Source organism: Notolepis coatsorum (genome assembly GCF_963971535.1).
Source record: "Notolepis coatsorum genome assembly, chromosome: 18".
In the NCBI taxonomy this organism is placed as follows: Eukaryota; Metazoa; Chordata; class Actinopteri; order Aulopiformes; family Paralepididae; genus Notolepis; species Notolepis coatsorum.
The window spans coordinates 41,836,249-41,860,145 of record NC_140182.1 but is presented as its reverse complement, the minus strand read 5'-3'; the positions used below and the strand labels follow the sequence as shown (position 1 = coordinate 41,860,145).

At 43.8% G+C, this 23,897-nt stretch overlaps 1 protein-coding gene across 1 annotated transcript in view; it reads right to left on the bottom strand.

The window, feature by feature from the left end:
- Positions 1-23,897, bottom strand: part of sema3d (sema domain, immunoglobulin domain (Ig), short basic domain, secreted, (semaphorin) 3D) — an 89,689-nt gene that overhangs the window by 8,195 nt on the left and 57,597 nt on the right. The window contains exons 13-17 of the mRNA XM_084335183.1: positions 14,068-14,156; positions 11,761-11,802; positions 10,675-10,832; positions 7,396-7,460; positions 5,274-5,413 (exon numbers count right to left, since the gene is read on the bottom strand). Coding sequence (XP_084191309.1) covers positions 5,274-5,413; positions 7,396-7,460; positions 10,675-10,832; positions 11,761-11,802; positions 14,068-14,156 — 494 coding nt within the window. The remainder of the gene's footprint in view (positions 1-5,273; positions 5,414-7,395; positions 7,461-10,674; positions 10,833-11,760; positions 11,803-14,067; positions 14,157-23,897) is intronic.

Here is a 23,897-nt window from a genome sequence, read left to right as displayed (position 1 = left end):
GCCTGTATGTATGCCTATGGAAGCCAGAGTGTTTATGTCTATGGAAGCCTGTGTGTATGTCTATGGACGCCTGTGTGTATGTCTATGGAAGCCTGTGTGTATGTCTATGGAAGCCTGTGTGTATGTCTATGGAAGCCTGTGTGTGTATGTCTATTGGCGCCTGTGTGTATGTCTATGGAAGCCTGTGTGTATGTCTATGGACGCCTGTGTGTATGTCTATGGAAGCCTGTGTGTATGTCTATGGAAGCCTGTGTGTATGTCTATGGAAGCCTGTGTGTATGTCTATGGAAGCCTGTGTGTGTATGTCTATGGACGCCTGTGTGTATGTCTATGGAAGCCAGAGTGTTTATGTCTATGGAAGCCTGTGTGTATGTCTATGGACGTCTGTGTGTATGTCTATGGACGCCTGTGTGTATGTCTATGGACGCCTGTGTGTATGTCTATGGAAGCCAGAGTGTTTATGTCTATGGACGCCTGTGTGTATGTCTATGGAAGCCTGTAGCACGGAGGCCTGTATGCATGAGTGCACATGGTGAGTGAGTGCACAGCCGTGTGAAGAGACACAGCGATATGTTAATATCTCTATAAAGCAGAGAGGTTAAGTGTTTCTCATGATGTCAGGGTGACTGTGTGGGGCCTGTGTGACGGGCGCCTCAGGGTTACGCTGGAGCTCACATCCCGTGACAGACGGAACCCATCTCGTTCCGGCCCACGAAGAGATCTGAGAGCCTGTCTGGTGTCCTGAGAAGACTCTAATTAAAACACAAGACCTCTCCTTCCAGCACGGATGTCTTCTCCTTCAGCTAGTCTCTACCGGCCAGGGTTTGTTTTCTTATTGGACACTGAGGATGACGGTCTAATGTCGTCCATGTTTTTCTCATTAAGAATGGCCAAATAGGTCTGTTTTCCAGAATGGATTAAATTGCTGGGAGGGTGGGGGGGGCGGAGACGACGACGACACACGCACGCACGCACGCACACACACACAGACACACACACAGCTCTCCCTGCTCATATCTTTAATAGCAGCATTTTATGAGGGGATGTGATGAGGAAACGTGTGTATGTGTGTGTGAGAGCAGTCGGGAACCATTGCATTGGACTGCAGGTGTGAGCAGCAGCTGGGCGGGGGTTGAATCTATCCCATAATTCTGAAAAAAAAACAGAGAGGGATGGAAGAGACGCAGGGAAGTTGAGGACACATCAGCCGAAAGGTTAGAGGAAAGAGTGAGGAGGAGGAGGAGGAGGAGGAGGAGGAGGAGGAGGAGGAGGAGGAGGAGGAGGAGGAGGAGGAGGAGGAGGAAGAGGAAGAGGAAGAGAAGGAAAGGGCTGAGAGGAGAGATGAAGGGAAGACAGGGTGGGTCTGACGAGGGAGACGGAGAGACGGGACAGGAGAGAGGGAACAACAGATGACCGGGGGAAACAGAGGAGGACGGAAGGGAGGAGAAGAGTGAGACGTTGAGAAGAACCAGACACATCTGACATCACCTGGGGGGCCCAGCTGTGAGGCCGGGGGGACCACACGGCCCAGTGAACTAATCTCCCCCAGAACCAGCCATGTACAGAATGATCACAACCCACCTGCAGCTTAGCGTGAACTCACCCCCAGACCACGGACTCATGAGTCATCGTGCTGCTGAACTGAGCCAAGCTGAGCTTTTATCACTCTGGCGTCCGATACAAACCAGTGGTTCATCCAAATAAGTTATCTCAGTGGGTAAAAGGGCATTTTAAAACAACATTTGTTGACCACATGAGGCTAAATAACCCTATAACCTGAAATGAAATGCCATTATTTTCGATGGGATGGGAAGTATTGTGATGGGAATAGAACTTTCAACAAACCTTCATGTAATGAGGTTAAAACATTGCATCCTTTTGGTGTAACCTCACTCCTAAGTTAATTACCACCACTTTGCCAGCTCTATTTTCAATCTTTTAAAATGTTCTTATGTACCCCTGTTGCTAGTACATGTACTATACTTATTTGTGTTTACATTTACATTTACATTTAGTCATTTAGCTGACGCTTTTATCCAAAGCGACTTACAAGTTCTGTGCGACAAGACAGCAAGAAGGGTATAACTCTATCAGCTGAGTAACAATGTTCATCAAAGTGTTGCGTGTTACAGTGTAGGTTAGTTTATTAGGACAAGTGCATGACATTAAGGTTAGTCGGGGTTAGATTTTTTTTTTTTTTCATTGTTTCATTACACGTATATGTACATACTTACCAACTGTTTCGCCTGTTTTATAGCAACACTACTATCACCGACATCTAAGAAGGGAGATCCCCCCTTGAAATGCCCTTCTAAGGTTTCTCCCCTCCACATTGCCTGTGGTGCTTTTTTCCTATTGCTAGGTTTTTAGTGAGTTTTTCCTTACCTTCACATGGGGTATGTCTGGGAGTGTTGCATTGCATTTATTTATTTAACATTTTATTTTGGATTTCATGGTGTTTTTGTTTTGTTGATTTATTGTGATGTTTCTTCTTGACTTGTTTAAAGAAGACGTGTCCGGCCCATGGGGTGATGAACGTGTGTGGGCCATACAAATACATTTGATTTGATTTGCCACCTGAATTGGATCCTTTTCAATGGAAAGGCTGCAGTGTTTAACATACGTGGTCACATGGTGCTGGTGAGCGGAGGGTTGGCGGTGCGAGGCTGTTGGAGGACGGTGGTCACTGCACCATGTGACCACTGCACCATGTGACCACTGCACCATGTGACCACTGCACCATGTGACCCTCATTACATGTACATGCCCCAGAGTTATGGCTAACATTGGCATATCCCAGCCATCGTATTGCAGGTTTCTTTTAGTCAGGTTATAGACATAAATACCCTAGGTATTGTAAACTATGCTATGATGTTTACATCCACCAGTTCATAGACGGAGTACCCAATATAGGCTAATATTGGAATATCAGTGTGCATGTTAACCCTTTCACTACCACACTACAGAAGGTTAACCCTTTTCACGACCACACTACAGGCGGTTGTGGTGTGGTAGTGAAAGGGTTAACCTTCCGCAGTGTGGTCGTGAAAGGGTTAACCATGTGTCGTGTGACAGTGAACGGGTTAACCTTCTGTATTGTCGCAGTGAAAGGGTTAACCATTTGGTAGTATGGTAGTGAAAGGGTTAATACACTCAATTATACAAGTAGCTGGAATGGGACTGCACCAATAGACCTACAATATCACATGTCAATACCACAACCAGACATTATGGACGCTCGCCTTCGTAAAAACCATGAAAGTCAATCCATGAAATAATGTATTAGTATTGCCATGCCCTCATAAGCCTTGGGGAGAGTGAGCTCCTGCATTCAGTCCCTCGTCACTTAGTCTGGAGTACAATGGGTCACATATTGCATGCTTTACACACACAAACATAGAACATACACCATTGTGTTCATTACCCAAAACCACATGGCTGTCCATAGGGAGCGTTATGTTATGATTTCCGCTGCAGAGGACCATAAAGAAACACACGCACACACACACACACACACACACACACACACACACACACACACACACACACACACACAACACACACACACACACACAACACACACACACACACACACACACACACACACACACACACGCACTAACACACACCTTTCTACTGCACAGGGCCATAAAGGAACACATGTGTCTTTAGTGGCCGCTGCACCTGTCAGTCTGTTTACATTCACCCCTGTGGGAGGGGCCTGGAAGGGGGCGGGAGACCGAATGTGTGTGGGGGTGAAGGGGGCGTCGGGAGGCGGAGAGGCCTCTGTGACAAGCAGGCCAGTCTGGGTGATAAGCAGGCCAGCCTGCCAGCCTGGGTGATACGCAGGCCAGCCAGGAGGAATGGATGGATGATGGGGATGTGAGAGAGAGAGAGAGAGAGAGAGAGAGAGAGAGAGAGAGAGAGAGAGAGAGAGAGAGAGAGAGAGAGAGAGAGAGAGAGAGAGAGAGAGAGAGAGATAGAGAGTGTGTGTTTGGTCGAGGGGAGGGGAGGGCAGTGAGGTGCTGACTAAAGGAGTCTCCGACCGCCGTCTTGTTCAGGAGACGTGTGTCATCGTCAATGAGCTCCTCTCCGCACCTCCAATGCAAACACATTACCTCTACGCTCCTCCCTCCTCTCTGTCCCCGTCTTCTAAAACAAACATATTCTACCTCAAAGAAAAGAAAAGAAAAAGAAAATACTGAAATATAGACGTCTTCAGTGGAATATTTGACGAGGCTCTACAGTGGGACAGAACAGGACTACGATGGATTTCCTTGTCGCAGCGTTTGCTAATGTCAACAGCTGACAGGCGTAGTCCGTTCTAGAACGCTGCCTCGTGGTTGTTTTTGTTGTCAAGTTGAAACCTGTTTATAACTCCCTGTGTTTTCTATAATGCTGGTAGATAGAAGCCATCCCCTCTTTACCCTCCGGTCTGTCATTGTGTGTCTGGTCTCAGTCAGTATGCACCTCTCCCAGAGAGACAGTGGCGCTGCAGAGGGTTCTAGTAGAACCCTGGATGCACATGAACATCAGTAATGACTTCAGGGACAGGGCTGAGGGCCATATTGTAAGGAGGAGGTTGAGATGCGACACGCGATGTTTCAGCGTCTGGATCTTCACTAGACCCGGTCGTCCCCATGTTCCGAACACAGTTTCACCCATAATGAGACAAGCAGAGGTTTAAGAATTCAGATTTTTATCTTTTATCATTCTGTCTGAAAGTTAACAGATGGACAGACTCGAGAGTGAAGTTGGTGTAAATCACAAGTGACGGAAGGAGCGGTAGAAGAGCTTGTTTTGACGTTTCAGACTTCCTTATGTTTGTAAGGGCTGATTATGCAACACTGAACGTCTGTTTTGGGGCAATAAAAGCGTCTTCTTTAGCCACCTGGGATATGAGAAACGCCTGACCCCTGTTGAGCAGCAGCCCCCGGGGGACAGATAACGAATAACAGCCTGGGCAACACACAAAGATGTGTGTGTACCTTGTTCATGTGGAAGATCTGGACAATTTCAAGACACTCATCAGGACACGCTTCCAAATGAGGACATTTTAGATGTGCTGATTTTGTTTAAAGAGCTATTGTATGTGTGACCGTTAAGGTTAGGGTTACAACAGGAGCTATGTCTGTGTGTGTGTGTGTGTGTGTGTGTGTGTGCGTGTGTGTGCGTGCGTGCGTGCGTGCGTGCGTGCATGCGTGCGTGTGTGTGTGTGTGTGTGTGTGTGTGTGTGTGTGTGTGTGTGTGTGTGCGTGTGTGTACTATCTCACCTCCTCTCTGTGCTGGGAGCCAGGTCTCTGTATGTACCAGTGGATCTGGGCCTGTTGTGATTTGGGGATACACTCCAGGAAGGTGGAGTTGTTCTCCACCCCAAAGAGCGTCCTCTCCTCCACCCGACCACGACCTAAACCTGGGGAGACATTACACACTTTTAACGCTGATTCATGGTAGTGGGTGCACACCTCGTTGCCATGGATATACTTGTGTGGTTGGTTTCGGCTCTAGTTTACATTCTTATAAATGGAGGGGACGGGGGAAAAGATTGACAAAGCACAACCAGTCGGAAGCTTCAGCCTCTTCTGTTACCAGAGAGCAGCCTTTATTCTGGAGCATCTGTTGATTCTTGTGAAAGTAAAGTTACATTTCTGGATGTCAGGGCTTCTAGAGATTTTCCATGATGGGACCTGAACTGAGTAAACTGCCCAATCTGACCAGCTGCCCAATCTGACCAGCTGCCCAATCTGACCAGCTGTCCAATCTGACCAGCTGCCCAATCTGACCACTCTCCATTTTACAGTTGGGTGGCATAGCAACGTCATAGACATTTATCACTCTGTACGTGGCTTTGCAGCTAGCCAACATTATCAACCTATAGCAGAAAAGCACAACGGTGCAGCCATTGTCTAAAATCTAGGTGTTTACTTGCGCTTGTGAACTTAACCTTGAGCTAGTTTAACACAAACTCAAGTGGTGAAAACATTTCTCACATAATGTTCCACTCATTGTAGAATCACGTCAGCTAACGCCAATTCAGTACAGATGCTTTGTCAATTTCCAGACTTTTATTTTTAAGGCAACACGTATCCACAGGAGGTTTGTGATAGAGTGATAAACTATAACGTTGCTATGCGACCCAACTGGAAAAAAGCACCCCGTCAGATTGGGTAGCCGGTCAGAACGAGTAGCCACACGGAACGTGGGCATAAATGGACAGGAGCGAATTTGCACCAATGACCCATTTATGTTCTGCTGCACTTTGCCACAGCACTCCACCGTGCTCCATTTAGTTTTTGCTTGCACTATACAATAGGTGTAGATATTGTGTTATTGATAATTGTGTACAGTGCAACTTATTGTGTAGCACCTTAAAGGTTGAGTTACTTAATCTCGTTGTACTTGTATAATGACAATAAAGACTATTCTATTAGATTCTATTCTATCCTACAGTATGTCAACTCCAAAACCTAGACATGTTATAGCATCGCCACAGGATATAGACTGAAGGCTAGGTTATCTATTATTAATCATAAACATTTACTGATTCTGTCCATTTACAAAGCTTTCAGGTGTTATACAGTCACAGTCCATTGTACAAAAATAAATATGATGGAAGGTTGTTGTTGTTGTGTTAATAGTGGTTCCTCAAAAATAAGGTATCTACAGGATGTACAAGGCACACACACTGGATACAACCTTACATACAGTATATTGCATTCTTACAGTATATTCCAAACTGGCCGTTGATTGGCTGCATCTTCACTGTGTTCCTTTGAACATCTACCTGTATGTCTTACCCTGGGAGCCAGTCATATTAAAACACACTGGCACTCTAATCAAATGACAACCCACCCTTGGGCGCCCCAGTGAACGACCCACATAAAGCGCTGAGTCACGGCACGGCCGACCCGGGTTCGATTCCCGAACCCGTCGTTATTTGTCGAATGTCTTCCCCCCACTCTGTCTCCCGTTTCACCTCTCGCTCTCTCTCTACTGGACTGCCCAGTAGAATAAAGCGATAAACGCTAAAAAAGAAATCCGTAAAAAAAAAAAAAAAATCTTTAAAAAAAAATGACAACCCACCCAGAAACCCGTTTTGAGTCCCAACCCTTAAAGTAACCAATGGCAACATTATGGGAAATGCGCTTAACTGTCTTCTCCAGAGTCAAACAAGAAGATAATATACTCTGGAGACGGCGGTGAGCCCATTTCCCATCATGTCGGCGTGTTCCTTCAGGAAACCCCGCTGTATGTGACTATCCTAACGATCAGCGGACACATTCCCTGTTAGGACGTGAGTGTGTTGTCTTCTGCTCTAGGTGACCACTGACAAGAGGAGAGGTTTCCGGAAAGCAGCTCTGGAGGTCACAGAGGTGCAGATCAAAGAGTACATACTGTCCTCCGTATCCCAACACTGACTGGCAGGGTCTCCGTGCTTTATGTCCTGTCTCCTGGCCCGCCTGGAACACACACACACACCACACACACACACACACACACACACAACACACCACACACACACACACACACACGCACACACACACACACACACACACACACACACACACACACAACACACACACACACAGCCCATTAGAGTTCAGAGTGTGAGGGTTCTTGGAGCTCACGCCCATGTGACTGCATGCGTTGCCTGCGGGTGACCATTATTCAGGGTTGTTTAAAGAGGAGTTATTTTAAACTGTTACTTAACCCTTTCACTGCCACACTACCAAAGGGTTAACCCTTTCACTGCGAAAATAAGTCAAGTCAAGTCAAGTAATTTATTTATATAGCACGTTCAAGAGCCAACCAAAGTGCTGTACAATCAAAGCTTAAAATCAATGTCCTAATATAAAATACACAAGTACAAAAATACAAAAAGGCACAGCAGGACAAGACAGTACATTCAGAGAATAGGACAGTACAGAAGGTTAACCGTCGGTAGTGTGGTAGTGAAAGGGTTAACCTTCTGTAGTGTGGTAGTGAAAGGGTTAAGCTACTCCGCTGCTATCCGTGATGACCCACGCGGTGCCCATGCCTCTCTCGCTGACCCTCCCAACAGAGCAGCCGCCCAGAGGCTTCCAGGAACAGGGCTTCTGATGAATGGGTATTGAGAGGAGGCCAGGGTTTTCCCTGCAGCGCTTTATAGTCACGGTGTCGCACCCTGACAGAACAACACCAGCCATACATATTGTGTGAACACAAATTAACAGTTTTATTCTTTTTTACTTTTACAAGAATTTAATTGTGACCTTGTGTTAGCTTATGCTAAATGAAAAATCATTTGCCTACTCTATTCTACTCTACTTTACCATATTCTACTCTACTATACTCTACTTTACCTTATTCTACTCTACTCTACCCTATTCTATTCTAGTCTACCATATTCTACTGTACCCTACCCTACTCTACTCTACCCTACCTTATTATACTCTACTCTACCATATTCTACTCCACCCTACCATACTCTACCCTTGTCTACTCTACTCTACTTTACCACATTATACTCTACTATACTCTACTCAACTCTACTTTACCCTATTCTACTCTACCATATCGTATTCTACCATACTCTACTTTACCATATTCTACTCTACTCTACTCAACTCTACCCTATTCTACTTTACTTTACCCTGCCCTATTCTACTCTACCCTATTCTACTCTACTCAACCCTATTCTAGTCTGTATAAAAGTATTCTGTACTTCTGTATGACAACTAATAAAGACACTTGAAACTAGTCTACTCTACCTACCCTGCCCTATTCTACTCTACCCTATTCTACTCTCCCCCATTCTAATCTACCCTACCCTACCCTATTATACTCTGCCCTACCCTACTCTATTCGTTTGACTCTAATCTACCCTATTCTACAGGACCCCCCCCCCCCTCCCCCCCCCGGCCCCGCAGCCAGTGGCACCATAAGCAGCGGGACACCCTGGGACCAAGCTGCATTTCTTCATCCTGCCACTTGGTTCTCATTTTACTTGCTCTCCTTCATCTAGTGTAGATTTCACCATCTCCTCTTCCTCCGTCTGTCCTGTTGCGTTAGGTCATCCGCAGCCCACGCTCATTGACACTGTAAAGATCAGCTTTCAAAAGAGCCCAACTGGGTGAAAAAGCGTGGGCCTCCACTGTCCCACAATGTATAATAGCTTCCCCACTGGCCCTTAATGCAGTGGTATGACCCCCAACTGCAGGGCACAGCACGCTAGCCTTAGCCTAGATTCACAAATATACGCCTACACACACACACACACACGCACACACACACTTCTTTGCACCTGAAGAGTGTTCTCTGGAGGTGTTAAATGGCAGTAGCATAAATCATGTGAGGAGCCGTGTTTCTAATCAATGCCTCAGTCCTCAACACGCTCAACCTCTCTACTCCTTCTGACAGACCCAGAATAAAGGACCTGAAGGCCCTTGGAGCACGCACACACACACACACACACATAGAGAACTAGGCTAGACGGTCACCTAAACACACTTTACACTTTATATTTATTGGTAAAGGATTTGCACTACAACTCGTACACCTTACTGTAAATTGTACCTAAATTGTACCTCATCCCATTTCTGCTCTGCACTATATAGTATTGTATATTAGTACATTGCATAGTATATTGTATATTGTATGGTAACTCAGTTACTTCTATTCTGCATCGAACATTGTACATATGTCTATACTGAACACTGTGACCTCTATTTTTACTTCTATTTTACATGCTATACTATTTTATTTCATACTTATCTTGTCTAACACAGTCTCTGGAGCGAAACAGTAAGAAGCATTTTGTATAAAAGTATTCTGTACTTCTGTATGACAACTATTAAATAAACTTGAAACTTGAAACTTGATAAGAGACGACCTGTTTTCATGAGATTTTTTTCTCTCCTTTTTCTTTGACAGCAATATTCTCCAGGTTCATCACAGTAGACCATAACTTCTCAATAATACCTTACTGACACTGAGCACTGAAGCAGAGAGAGAGAGAGAGAGAGAGAGAGAGAGAGAGAGAGAGAGAGAGAGAGAGAGAGAGAGAATGTTTGAACATGCCAATCTATATGTTGAAAAGCGAGTGGGATAGCGGTAGAATGACCTCTACCACTGTCCTTACCCTGTGAGAGAGATTGAGGAGAGAGCTGTTCTATGTCTGCGTGCCTCTTGGAAGAGCTGTTCTATGTCAGCGTACCTCTTGGAAGAGCTGTTCTATGTCGGCATATCTCTTGGAAGAGCTGTTCTATCAGCGTGCCTCTTGGAAGAGCTGTTCTATGTCAGCGTGCCTCTTGGAAGAGCTGTTCTATGTCAGCGTGCCTCTTGGAAGAGCTGTTCTATGTAGGGATGTTCGATATTGGCTTTTTTTTACCGATATCCGATATACCGATATTGTCCAACTCTTAATTTCCGATACCGATATCAACCGATACCGATATATGCAGGCTCCATTATGCATACTTTTGAGAATAAATAAAACAAGAATTTGTTCCTTCTTGCTTGCCTGGGTAAATAAAGGTTAAATAAATGTTTAAATTCTTTTTCTTTTTTAATAAATTATATATATTTTTTTAAACCGACACAGATAATTTCCGATATTACATTTGAATGACAATATCGACCGATAATATCGGTAGGCCGATAATATCAGACATCCCTAGTTCTATGTCGGCGTACCTCTTGGAAGCGGGGATGTATCTGGAGCAGGTGTTCCCGTCCCAGGCGCAGTAGGGGTCCCGGGCCAGGCAGCACTCAGCGCAGGCCTGGCCGTAGAGATGGCACCTACTGAGGGACACCTGGGCGACGCCTTCACGGGAACCCACGTACAGCTGTTGCTATGGAGACAAACAAAGACAACGCCTGGGGTTCGACAAACACATTATCCACTGTATTCAGCTTTCGGCTGGGTTTGGGTTCATAATAAAATGCTTGTTTTGAGTCATGGTGTAACAATGGGACAGTTCATTCTAGTGGGGGGGGGGGGGGGGGGGGGTGCAGATTTATTTCTTATTTTTATTTTTTTGCACATGCCCTCAGGGACACCAGAGAGAGCAGTATTGCTGGGAGTCGAGGCATCATAACTCTGGAGCTCATTTAAATGTCAAGACGTAAAACAAACAGAGACGTCCCCACAGACTGAATCCCCGAGAGGAGGAAGCTCTTAATCACGACGTTTCAGCTGAAGGTGATCCTGTGGATCTGCTCCGACTTGTCGGAACTGTCCGCGATTCCAAAACGCGGCTTCCAAAAAACGCTGAAGACATTGAGGGGTCGAGTAAAGATTTAGGGCGGTTAAACACGTATACACCCATGTACACACACAAACACAGTAACACACACACACACACACAGGTCAGATGCTGTGGCTGAGGATGAAGGGAGGGGGTGATTGGAAGCGAAGTGTCTACTGACACCCCTGACCTTCAGATAATGAGCGAGGAGAGGGAGGGGGAGGGAGAGCTAGAAGGAAGAGGGGAAGGCTGGAGGGAGAGAGATAGAGCGAGATAGAGAGAGAGAGAGAGAGAGAGAGAGAGAGAGAGAGAGAGAGAGAGAGAGAGAGAGAGAGAGAGAGACATGGAAAAATATACAAAATGGGGAGTGAGAATATTGTGCCTCGTCGAACAAAAAGTATACAACTAATAAAATATGACATTCAAGAATACATAGAGATAATAAGGGGAGAGAGAGAGAGAGAGAGAGAGAGAGAGAGAGAGAGAGAGAGAGAGAGAGAGAGAGATAGGGAGAGAGAGGATGAAGTCTAACCTGTTTAGAAGACATTTCCATACTCAGGATGGGGGTGGGCACCTGGGGGAAGGAACAACAACAAACATCACCAACATTGTATGATCCACAAACAAACTGACAGTTGTCCGTAGTCTGTATGGGTTGGTTACATGTAGAGTGTTCAGCCACTGTCTCTGGGGCCTCCACCCTCCAGAGAGGCTCATTTAAGAATAGATACATGATGAATATTTCACTGTTGGATGAGTCAGCTGTCCCAGCCAGAGTCACGACAGCCAGGTCTCCCAAGATTGAGGTGAGTGTGACTGTTTGTGTGCGTGTGCATGCGTGTGTGTGTGCATGTGTGTGTGTGTGTGTGTGTGTGTGTGTGTGTGTGTGTGTGTGTGTGTGTGTGTGTGTGCGTGCATGCGTGCGCGTGTGTGTGTGTGTGTGTTACCACACATTTAGGTAACATTATCACTCCTCATGCCTTCTCATACCACTGCTATGCTGATGACAAGCCTTCCTCTCCTTTCCTCCCTCAGACACCCAAGCCTCTGAACGGATCTCTGCCTATCCAACATTTCCGCCCTGGATGACAACCAACCACGTCAAACTAGATCTGAGCCAAATGGAGTTACTTCTCTCTTGCCGGCTGAATCCTCCACCACTGATCACCGTGGATAAAGTAGCCGTGCCTCCGTCCCCGACTACCTAAGAACCTAGGTGTGGTCCTTGACGATCGGCTCGACTTCTCTGCTCACATCGCTTCAACAACCAGAACCTGCTGATTCCTCCTGACACAACATGAGAAGGATCCTTCCTGACAAAAGAAGCCACCCAACTCCTCCTGCAATCAACATGTCATGAACAGACACGCTGCCATGTCTCGCCTCGACTATTGCAATGCTCTCCTACCTCCAGTCAATGGTCTCTAACTACACACCCTCAAGATCCCTACACTCTGCATCTTCTGCTCGCCTGAGACATGCTCCTCTTTGGGTTCCTGGGGGGTCGTTGAAACAAAGCAGGCTATTCTAACCCGCCCAATATTTAGCTGTTGACTAAAAACACACTTTTTCAATCAATATCTGAAAAACAACAATGCTATGCTACTACTGTATGTCTATACCACTATCTACTATGTACTATGCCTATACTACGATCTAGTATGTACTATGGTATTATGTCTATACTGTACTACTATATACTATGTATTATGCTACTATGCCTATACTACTACCTATCTACTGTGTACAGTACAATGTTGTTATGCCTATCTGGCTATAACTACCTACTATGCTACTATGCCTATACTACTACCTATCTACTGTATACAATACAATGTTGTTATGCCTATCTGGCTATAACTACCTACTATGCTACTATGCCTATACTACTACCTATCTACTGTGTACAGTACAATGTTGTTATGCCTATCTGGCTATAACTACCTACTGTACTATGCTACTATGCCTATACTACTACATATCTACTGTGTACAGTACAATGCTGTTATGCCTATCTGGCTATAACTGCCTACTATGCTACTATGCCTATACTACTACCTACTATCTACTGTGTACAGTACAATGCTGTTGTGCCTACCTACTATGCTACTATGCCTATACTACTACCTACTATCTACTGTGTACAGTACAATGCTGTTGTACCTACTATGCTACTATGCCTATACTACTACCTACTATCTACTGTGTACAGTACAATGCTGTTGTACCTACTATGCTACTATGCCTATACTACTATGCACTCAAAGTGAAGCACTGCAATGTCTCACTGCTGGATGAACAACATCACTTCTCCTTAGACACCAGAGTTGTGCCCTTCCTGCTGACTTGTTGTACACAATTTGTTTGTCGCTTTGAATAAAAGCGTCAGCTAAATTACTAAATGTAAATGTGTGTGTGTGTGTGTGTGTGTGTGTGTGTGTGTGTGTGTGTGTGTGTGTGTGTGTGTGTGTGTGTGTGTGTGTGTGTCCGTGTGTGTGTATAAAAAGTATGAAGGAAATTACTATGAAAGAAGAAATAAGTCCCAGAATTACTTCCCCATAAAGTTACAAAAGTAAAGAGTTTAAGACATGATCACGACATACTAGGCTATTATTAGTAACGGCCCAATCCAATTGTTTCCCCCAAAATCGTATGTAAGACCTTTTACGACTAGAATTGTGATTATTAAAGGTAAGACTTTTTAAGACTCTGCGGGAACCCTGTGTGTGTGTGTGTGTGTGTGTGTGTGTGTGTGTGTGTGTGTGTGTGTGTGTGTGTGTGTGTGTGTGTGTGTGTGTGTGTGTGTGTGTGTGTGTGTGTGTGTGTGTGAGAGAGGTACCTGGAACACTTGGAGCTCTTCCAGCACCACTTCCTCTATGGACCAGTTCTCCTGAGTGATACTCACTACCTTCAGAACAGAACCAGCATCTGATATAGAGAGAGAGAGAGAGAGAGAGAGAGAGAGAGAGAGAGAGAGAGAGAGAGAGAGAGAGAGAGAGAGAGAGAGAGAGAGAGAGAGAGAGAGAGAGAGAGAGAGAGAGAGAGAGAGAGAGAGAGATATTAGGATACAGTTCATTATACTCAGTGATCACACAGCACTAGGTGCATTGAAACGTGACTGATACTCAGCAGGTACGGTCACCCTTCCTCCTCCAGGTCAACAACACCTCAGCTCTGGCCCGTTCTCAGGCCTCACGAGGCGTTTCCCGGAGTTTCAACTATTTCAGCTATTCGGGGCAAGTGTTGCTGTGAGTGAGTGAATGCAGGGACTGTCCGTGTGTGACAGGCGGAGGAGCTAAAACAGGATACTGGAGGGAAATTGAAATGGTCCCGTTGAAACCATCCATTCACACGTTTCACTCCAGTGCAAAAACACACGAGAGCCCATCTACGCCCCGACGGGAGGCTGTGAAAGCAAACCCTGCATCATGTGGGGGCTGCGGGGATTCCATGGCTCTCTAGAGCCCTCTGCTGGTGACATTAAGGATAGCAGTCAAGAGAAGTGCAGTAAGGGGGAGGTGGCCGTGAGAAACAAGTCATTGTAATATTTCTGATGGTATGTGTTCCTGGGCACATAGTGATCTACTGATATCTGCTGGCGAGATATACATTATAACTATAAGAGTTATGGCAGCAGGGAGAGTTTTTTATTTTCTTTAAGTACAGCACTGGAATGAGATGAAAGAGGGATGTTCTATTAGAAACAGCCAAGTATGCTATGTTCATAAACCTGCTGAGAGCAGCCTGGGTGTTGCAGGACGGGGGCCGAACAGCAGGCCAGATGTTGTTTTATGTCTGCTGTAATAGAGGGAGCCGTATCCATTTAAAGTATGTCGTTGAAACTCTGCAATATTCAAAGCCTATGTACATGTGATTGGATGTGCAGATCCAAACACACGCTGGTATTTCTTTATTTTTAAAGCCCTTATTGGTAAGCAACCTCTTTATATCTCTTCACTGTTAGAATGGAATATTGTAACCTACACTGTATTCAACTCGATCTAATGACTGGATGGTTCTTAGGGTCCAGTATGTTCTGATCTAATGACTAGATGGTTCTTAGGGTCCTGTATGTTCTGATCTAATGACTGGATGGTTCTTAGAGTCCAGTATATTCTGATCTAATGACTGGATGGTTCTTAGGGTCTTTCAAGTATGTTCTGATCTAATGACTGGATGGTTCTTAGGGTTCCTCCAGTATATTCTGATCTAATGACTGGATGGTTCTTAGGGTCTTTCAAGTATGTTCTGATCTAATGACTGGATGGTTCTTAGGGTTCCTCCAGTATGTTCTGATCTAATGACTGGATGGTTCTTAGGGTCCAGTATGTTCTGATCTAATGACTGGATGGTTCTTAGGGTCCAGTATATTCTGATCTAATGACTGGATGGTTCTTAGGGTCCAGTGTATTCTGATCTAATGACTGGATGGTTCTTAGTGTCCAGTATGTTCTGATCTAATGCCTGGATGGTTCTTAGGGTCCAGTATATTCTGATCTAATGACTGGATGGTTCTTAGGGTCCAGTATATTCTGATCTAATGACTGGATGGTTCTTAGGGTCCAGTATGTTCTGATCTAATTAGTTAGTTGGTTGGATCCACTACACTCTCCGGTTACTACTGAACGGACGTGTTTTTGCGGACCTCCCAAACTTTCAAACTTTAGACTGTTTTCTTTCTTTCTACCATTTTTTAACCAGTGATCTTAACTGATCACTGTGACTTTTGCTCTTATCGTTTATACTGTTGGATTTATTGGTTTTATGTGACTTTTTACTGGACGTGACCTAAAGCTATCGGCGCTTGTTGTTGCCATAGCTACAGCTACACGCTACAGTACTCACAGTGCTAAACTCCCCTGAGGAAATGGCTCCAACATCAGATGTCGCAGAAATGCGAACGGAACTGAAGACCATCGAGATACTAGTAATGGATCTTCTCAAGCGTCAAACGGAGCTAATGTCCAAGCTGGCTAGCATGGAAAAAGCGGACGCAGGCTGCACCAGTAGTCCCTCCTGGGCGACAGTGGTGAGGGGCCGAAGGAAGCTCTCCCTTCCTCTATATGATCCCTTTGATTCACCTCAACTATCAAACCGATTCAATCCTCTTTGTAATGATTCCAGCCTCCTAGGCTCTCCCTCGCTTCCGTCTCCTGCTGCTAGTACTGTAGCTTTGCTCAAAGACTATCCGATGCTAGCTACTAGCCTAGCTACTAGCCAGGCTCCAAGCGAAGCTGCCAGGACGGCGGCCCTCTCCAGCTCACGACTCAACCATGGAAATATATCTACAACCCAGAGCAGAAAGCGCTCTGCCCTGTTTGCTCTCGCATTGCCAAGCTCCCCAGACTCACACTATGGGTCCGACTCCCCAAAGTTTAAACGTCCTCGTCTGCGGTGCTCTGCAGCCCATACCAGTATGATCATTCAAACGGCGAGTGTCATCGATGGAAATGCCGCTGTGAACGAGCCCCTCCACACGACGCTGCTGCCCGACCAACCGTCTAACTCCGCCAGCAATGCAGACGCTACTCCTGCGGCTTTTCACCATAGAAACCTGGCCATCTACGACGGGGAATGCATCCAGGAACAGCCAGAGATCCTACTCATCAGAGATTCCATCACCAGGTTTTTGCAAATACCACACGGCATTACGTATTGTTTTTCCGGTTTAAAAGTTACTGACTTACTTGAGTGTACTCCCGAAATCATCGAGAGATATCCGTCCGCCCACACCGTTATCATTCATATCGGAGCAAATGACGTAATGGCTAGACAATCCGTTAAACTCCAATCTGACTTTGAATCACTAATACTCACTATTGAAAGCCTGGGTAAAATATGCATTGTGTCTGGCCCCATTCCATCCATAGGTCGTGGATCTGAGCGATTTAGCTGTCTGTTCTGGTTGCACAAATGGCTACAGACCCACTGTACTACTATAGGACTTTGCTATATAAATAACTTTGATCTGCTCTGGTCCAGGAAAGACCATTACAGACCCGATGGCATCCATCCAAACATATCAGGGGTAAATGTGCTAATACATAACGTCATACAAAGTATAGCATCACTGGCCTGACAACCAGCCATATCTAGCTCTGTAGACTATATACAGAAGCAGCCTAAACTACAAAAAAACACGTTGAGTGTCATCCCGATTCTGATCACCAAAAGACTAATCAATTACTCATTATCACGTCCCATATGTAAATCTAACCTTATCAATATCAGTGTTCAACCTCAGACTATCTCACACCCCACTACAGAACCCGTACAGCTAAAACTAGCACTGTTCAACGTTAGAGCGCTGAAACAAAAATCATTTCTGATAAATGAACTCATAGTAAAACATGGTGTACATTGTATGTTTTTAGTAGAGACATGGTTAGACAATATCACTGGTGTAGCAACACTGATTGAGACCTGCCCTTCCAATTTTAAATTCTATCAATCAAACAGACAGAGTGGGAGGGGAGGCGGAATAGCAGCAATCATCTCCACTCAATTTGTGTGCAATGATATTGACCTGGGAACATTTTTATCATTTGAATACCTTGCTATTGTATTGAAAACAGAAATGCCAGTAATATGTGTGACATTGTATCGACCACCAAGGTACTCGCCACTCTTCATACAGGAGTTTTCAGAACTCATATCGATCTGCATTACCAGGTATGATAGAATCATTCTTAATGGAGATCTAAACATTCATATCAACAAAAAGGATGACCCCAGGGGTTGTGAGTTTCTGAACCTACTGGACAGTTTTGGACTGATGCAACATGTTCACGAGGCCACCCACCAACATGGCAACACTCTGGACCTACTAATAACAACAGGGCTAAACATTGAGAATATATCAGTAAAACAAATTCCAATTTCTGACCATTATTGTGTGTTCTATGGTACAAGCCTAATATTACATAAGACCAGAAGCGAATTCCTAGTTCACAGAAGGCTTCTGGACGCTAGAGCTGAAGCAAAATTCTCTAGTATGATGAAATCATATGACCAATGCAGTGAATCCTCCTTAAATCAGCAAGTGCAAAACTTCCACAGCACCTTGTCAACTGTGTTAGATACTGTTGCCCCTCTAAAGGTTAAAAAGGTAAAAACTGATAGAATCTCTCCATGGCTAAATAAAACCAATGTTAAAGATAACAAGAGAAAATGTAGGATAGCCGAGCGAAAATGGAGGAAACTCAAACTCACAGCTCACTTTAATTTATACAAAGACGCCATGGGCGCATACAATAAGGCAATACAACTTGCGAGAAAGGAATATTTTTCCAAAATGATCTCAGAAAATATGGGTAACTCCAGGGTACTTTTTTCCACCATTGACCGGCTGATTAACATACCACCCCCCCATATACCGCAGCAATCAGCCACAAAATGTGAAGAGTTCGCAGTTTTCTTTAATGAAAAAATATCATTGATTAGAGCAAGCATTACCGCTGATATAGATCTGGCTGTGAGTGAAACCCCACCTGAGATAACTATGGGGGAATTCACATGTATTACATTACCTGACCTCTGTAAGATTGTCTCTGAGTGTAATTCCGCCACCTCCTGCCTCGATCCTATACCAACAGCATTTCTCAAGCGGGTGTTTGATAGTGTCTCAAATCATGTCCTTGAAATCATAAATATGTCTCTTCAAACAGGCACTTTTCCAGATGCATTTAAAACGGCTGTAGTAAAACCACTACTAAAGAAAACAAACTTAGATGTAAATATCGAACCTTCCATTTATCAGCAAGATATTAGAAAAGATAGTCTCAGTACAAATAAACTCCTTTCTCAAAGATAATAACATCATGGAGGAACTACAATCAGGTTTCAGAACAAATCACAGCACTGAAACTGCCCTTACCAAAATAGTTAGCGACCTCAGGCTAAACTCCGATGCTGGCAAAGTCTCAATTCTTGTCCTATTGGACCTTAGTGCAGCGTTCGATACGATTGACCATAATATCTTGATCAGTCGTCTTGAAAGACTGGTTGGCTTTTCCGATCATGTACTAAATTGGCTCATAACATACATTAAGGGGAGAAGGTTCTATGTTAAGCTTGGAGACAATGTATCCGAGGAACATGACAGCAATTTTGGAGTCGCACAAGGAAGCTGCCTTGGTCCATTACTCTTCTCACTATATATGCTGCCCCTCGGGGACATCATTCGAGACCACAATGTATGCTTCCATAGTTATGCTGATGATACACAACTATATATCTCTGCAGAACCAAATAACACTACAGCCATACAGTCCATTACAAATTGTCTGTTAGCAATAAACAAGTGGATGAACAATAACTTCCTAAAATTAAACGAAAGCAAGACCGAAATCCTATTGATCGGCCCAAAAGCGAAAAGGGAAGTGCTTTGTAAAAACCTGGGGAGTCTGTCATCCTATGTAAAGACTGAGGTTACAAGCCTAGGTGTCATCTTGGACTCAGACCTGACCTTTAAGTCTCATATAAATAAGGCCATGAAAACGTCATTCTTCAACCTAAGAAACATAGCGAAAGTAAGACCTTTCGTAAATAAAAAGTATGCAGAGAAACTTATTCATGCTTTTGTATCAAGTCGGCTTGACTATTGTAATGCACTGTTCACTGGTCTTCCCAAAGCAACCATTGGGAAGCTTCAGCTTATCCAAAACTCTGCAGCTCGATTACTAACTCATACAAGGAGAAGAGAACATATCACTCCAGTCCTGGCCACTCTGCACTGGCTTCCAATAACTCATAGAATTGATTTTAAGGTCCTTTTCCTAACATATAAAGCTCTTAATGAGCAAGGCCCAAAATACATAGCAAATTCCCTAGTTAGTTATCTGCCCTCAAGAACGCTACGGTCATCCACTACAGGTTTACTAGACACGCCCAGAAACCAAAAAAGGATAGGAAGTATGGCATTTGCCAACTATGCCCCAAAACTATGGAACACACTACCAACATACACATTTTTAAAGGAAAATTAAAAACGTACCTATACAGTCTAGCTTACAAATAGTTATGGCTTGGAAAAACCTGATGGATCCATGAGGCTAGGATAAGCCTTGTGGACCCAACTTTTTAGATGAAGGAACGGGTACATAGGAGACACGCCTCCAGTTTTTCAAACGTTTTTGACACGCCTCAGCTTCTGAGCTGAATGGTCGTGTTTTTGCGGACCTCCCAAACTTTCAAACTTTTTAGATGAAGGAACGGGTACATAGGAGACACGCCTCCAGTTTTTCAAAAGTTTTTGACACGCCTCAGCTTCTGAGCTGAACGGTCGTGTTTTTGCGGACCTCCCAAACTTTCAAACTTTAGACTGTTTTCTTTATACGTTTTTCTTTTTCTTTCTTTCTACCACAATACACGGCCACTGATGGATCCATGGGACTTGGTAAAGCACTATGGACCCAACTATGACCACTGATAAAAACGTAACTACACTAGCGTTATAAGAACTAAACATTGCTACCTACCATACAAGTGCATTGGTTTAGTGCACTTCCGGTTGCCACTGAGCGGAAATGTTTGTGCGGACCTGTTCTCCCAAACTGGTAAGCAAATGACTGTTTTTACGTTATTTTCATTTTTACGTTACTATTATTATTATTATTATTTTTTTGTAAACATTGATCTTAACTGATCACTGTGACTTTATTGCTTTTATCGTTATATATGCCTATAATTGTGTACAGCACTTTGAGCTACATGACATGTATGAAAGGTGCTTTATAAATACTTACTTACTTACTTACTTACTTACTTACTTACTTACTTACTTACTTACTTACTTACTTACTTACTTACTTACTTACTAATGACTGGACGGTTCTTAGGGTCCAGTATGTTCTGATCTAATGACTGGATGGTTCTTATGGTCCAGTATGTTCTGATCTAATGACTGGATGGTTCTTAGGGTCCAGTATGTTCTGATCTAATGACTGGATGGTTCTTAGGGTCCAGTATGTTCTGATCTAATGACTGGACGGTTCTTAGGGTCCAGTATGTTCTGATCTAATGACTGGATGGTTCTTAGGGTACAGTATGTTCTGATCTAATGACTGGATGGTTCTTAGGGTCCTGAAGTATGTTCTGATCTAATGACTGGATGGTTCTTAGGGTCATGTATGTTCTGATCTAATGACTGGATGGTTCTTAGGGTCATGTATGTTCTGATCTAATGACTGGATGGTTCTTAGTCTCCAGTATGTTCTGATCTAATGACTGGGTGGTTCTTAGGGTTGTTCAAGTATGTTCTGATCTATTGACTGGGTGGTTCTTAGGGTTCCTCCTGTATGTTCTGATCTATTGACTGGATGGTTCTTAGGGTTTCAAGTTTCAAGTTTCTTTAATAGTTGTCATACAGAAGTACAGAATACTTTTATACAAAATGCTTCTTACTGTTACGCTCCAGAGACTGTGCAAGACAAGATAAGTATGAAATAAAATAACATAGTATAGCATGTAAATTAGAAGTAAAAAAAAAAAAATGAGGTCACAGTGTTCAGTATAGACATACCGGTATGTACAATGTTCGATGCAGAATAGACGTAACTGAGTTACCATATAATATACAATACTGTGCAGTGTACTAATATACAATACTATATAGTGCAAGGCAGAAATGGGATGAGGTGCAATTTAGGTACAATTTACAGTAGGTGTACGAGTTGTAGTGCAAATCCTTTATCAATAAATATAAAGTGTGTTTGTGTGATCTAAAGTGTGGAGAGTGGGTGCTGCAGTGTGTTGTTTGTTTAAGTGAGTGTGTGGGTGTGTGTGCTGTGTGCATTTGATGGTTGTTGCATAGTGTTTATTGTTCGTTTAGCAGCCTGATGGCCTGGGGATAGAAGCTTCTTCTGAGTCTTTCTGTGCTCGCCTTAAGACTCCGGTATCGCTTGCCTGACCGCAGCAGTTCAAAGAGGCAGTTGTTCGGGTGGCTCGAGTCCTTAATAATTCTCTTAGCCTTCCCCTTGCACCGCTTGTTGTAAATGTTCTGGAGGGTGGGAAGCCCCCCTCCAATTGTGCGTTCGGCTGAACGTGTCACTCTTTGTAGTCTGCTACGGTCTTGTGCAGTTGTTCAAGGGTTGTTCAAGTATGTTCTGATCTAATGACTGGATGGTTCTTAGGGTCCCTACAGTATCTTCCTATGACGCCTCTAACTCTTGGAATGTCTTCCAACTCTCTCTGAAGTTGGCGGTTCTTGTTTCCTCTGGTTTGGTAAAGCATATGATTTCTGACCGTTGTGTGACTACTGTTACTGTACCTGTAACCTTACGTTTTTTTGTTTCATTGTCTATAAATATTATTGCTTTATTGTGTCTGTTTTCGTATTTATATGATCGTTGTTTCTGTAAATGAGGGAAACCGCAGAAACTAAGATTTTAAATAAAGGTAGAAATTTAAATAAATAAATAAAAGTGTTTATTTATAACGCATGCATAACTCGCTATTCCCGACCATCAGCTCCTGTCTATTTGTATTTGTATTTGTATAGCATGCTTATATACCTGTACTCTTATTAGAGATGTTCCGATACCATTTTTCCCTTTCCGATCCGATTCCGATACCTAAGCTTTGGGTATCGGCCGATACCGATATTTATCCGATACCAGTGCATAAAAAAAAAAGAAATACAAAATATTATATAAATTATAATTTTTTTTTTTTTTTTACGGATACTGTTATACTGTGTTTTAGTAATAACTAGAAAGTAATGGTATTTATTCAACAACAGGTGATTGTATAGATTTGTATTAGTATCATTAATCAATGAGTATGGGCTACAGCACTGCAGATATACCCTACTCCAATGATCCACACGGACATTAAACGGTGTTGCACTCGCTACTCAGTGGCTCTGCAGATATACCCTATTCAGTCTGTAAGCTAGTGGCAGATAGAACGTTCATGTTGTGATTTTTGATGCAAAATAAATATTCAACATTCTCTTTTGAAACTCCGCCTCAGACTCTTATCCTTTGGCACTTGCTGTACTTTGCTTGCAGGTCTGCAGCCATTATTGCTGGATTATGCACCAACTTTAGACACGGTAACGTTATCAAGCTAAGCTAACTGACCTAGCTCGTCTTCCCGCATTGACATTTGATAACGTTAGTAATAGTCAGCTAACGCTAGTCCGTAGCTACTTAACTTAAATACAATTCACCGTGGGTGCATTATTGTTGATAGACGGTCACGGACAGTGTTAGATCCTGGAGAAAGGACAGGCGATCATCTGATTTGATGTAACGTTAAAGCGGATGTTGTTCCAACTAGCTATCTTTCCAGCTAATGCTATCATAACACCAGCCAAACACATCCCGATTCCCGTCCGAGCTCCCCGTCACACCGCACTGTCGGGGACAATGGAATTTAAGAAAGTATCTGCTGTTAAAATGACACAGCATCACACTTTAAAACATGTTCATTTTATAATCCTCACTCTCCGCAGGACTCGGCAGGAGATAAATTACATCATGGGATCGGAGGCTAGAATTTACGTGTACTCGCCGATACCGATACCAGCAGTTTAGGCAGTATCGGCGGCATTTCCGATACTGGTATCGGTATCGGAACAACTCTAACTCTTATGCTTGTCAGTGTCAGGGCCGGGCGATATGATATGTGTTATCACATTTACCTCTGTGACATTTAAACCATAAT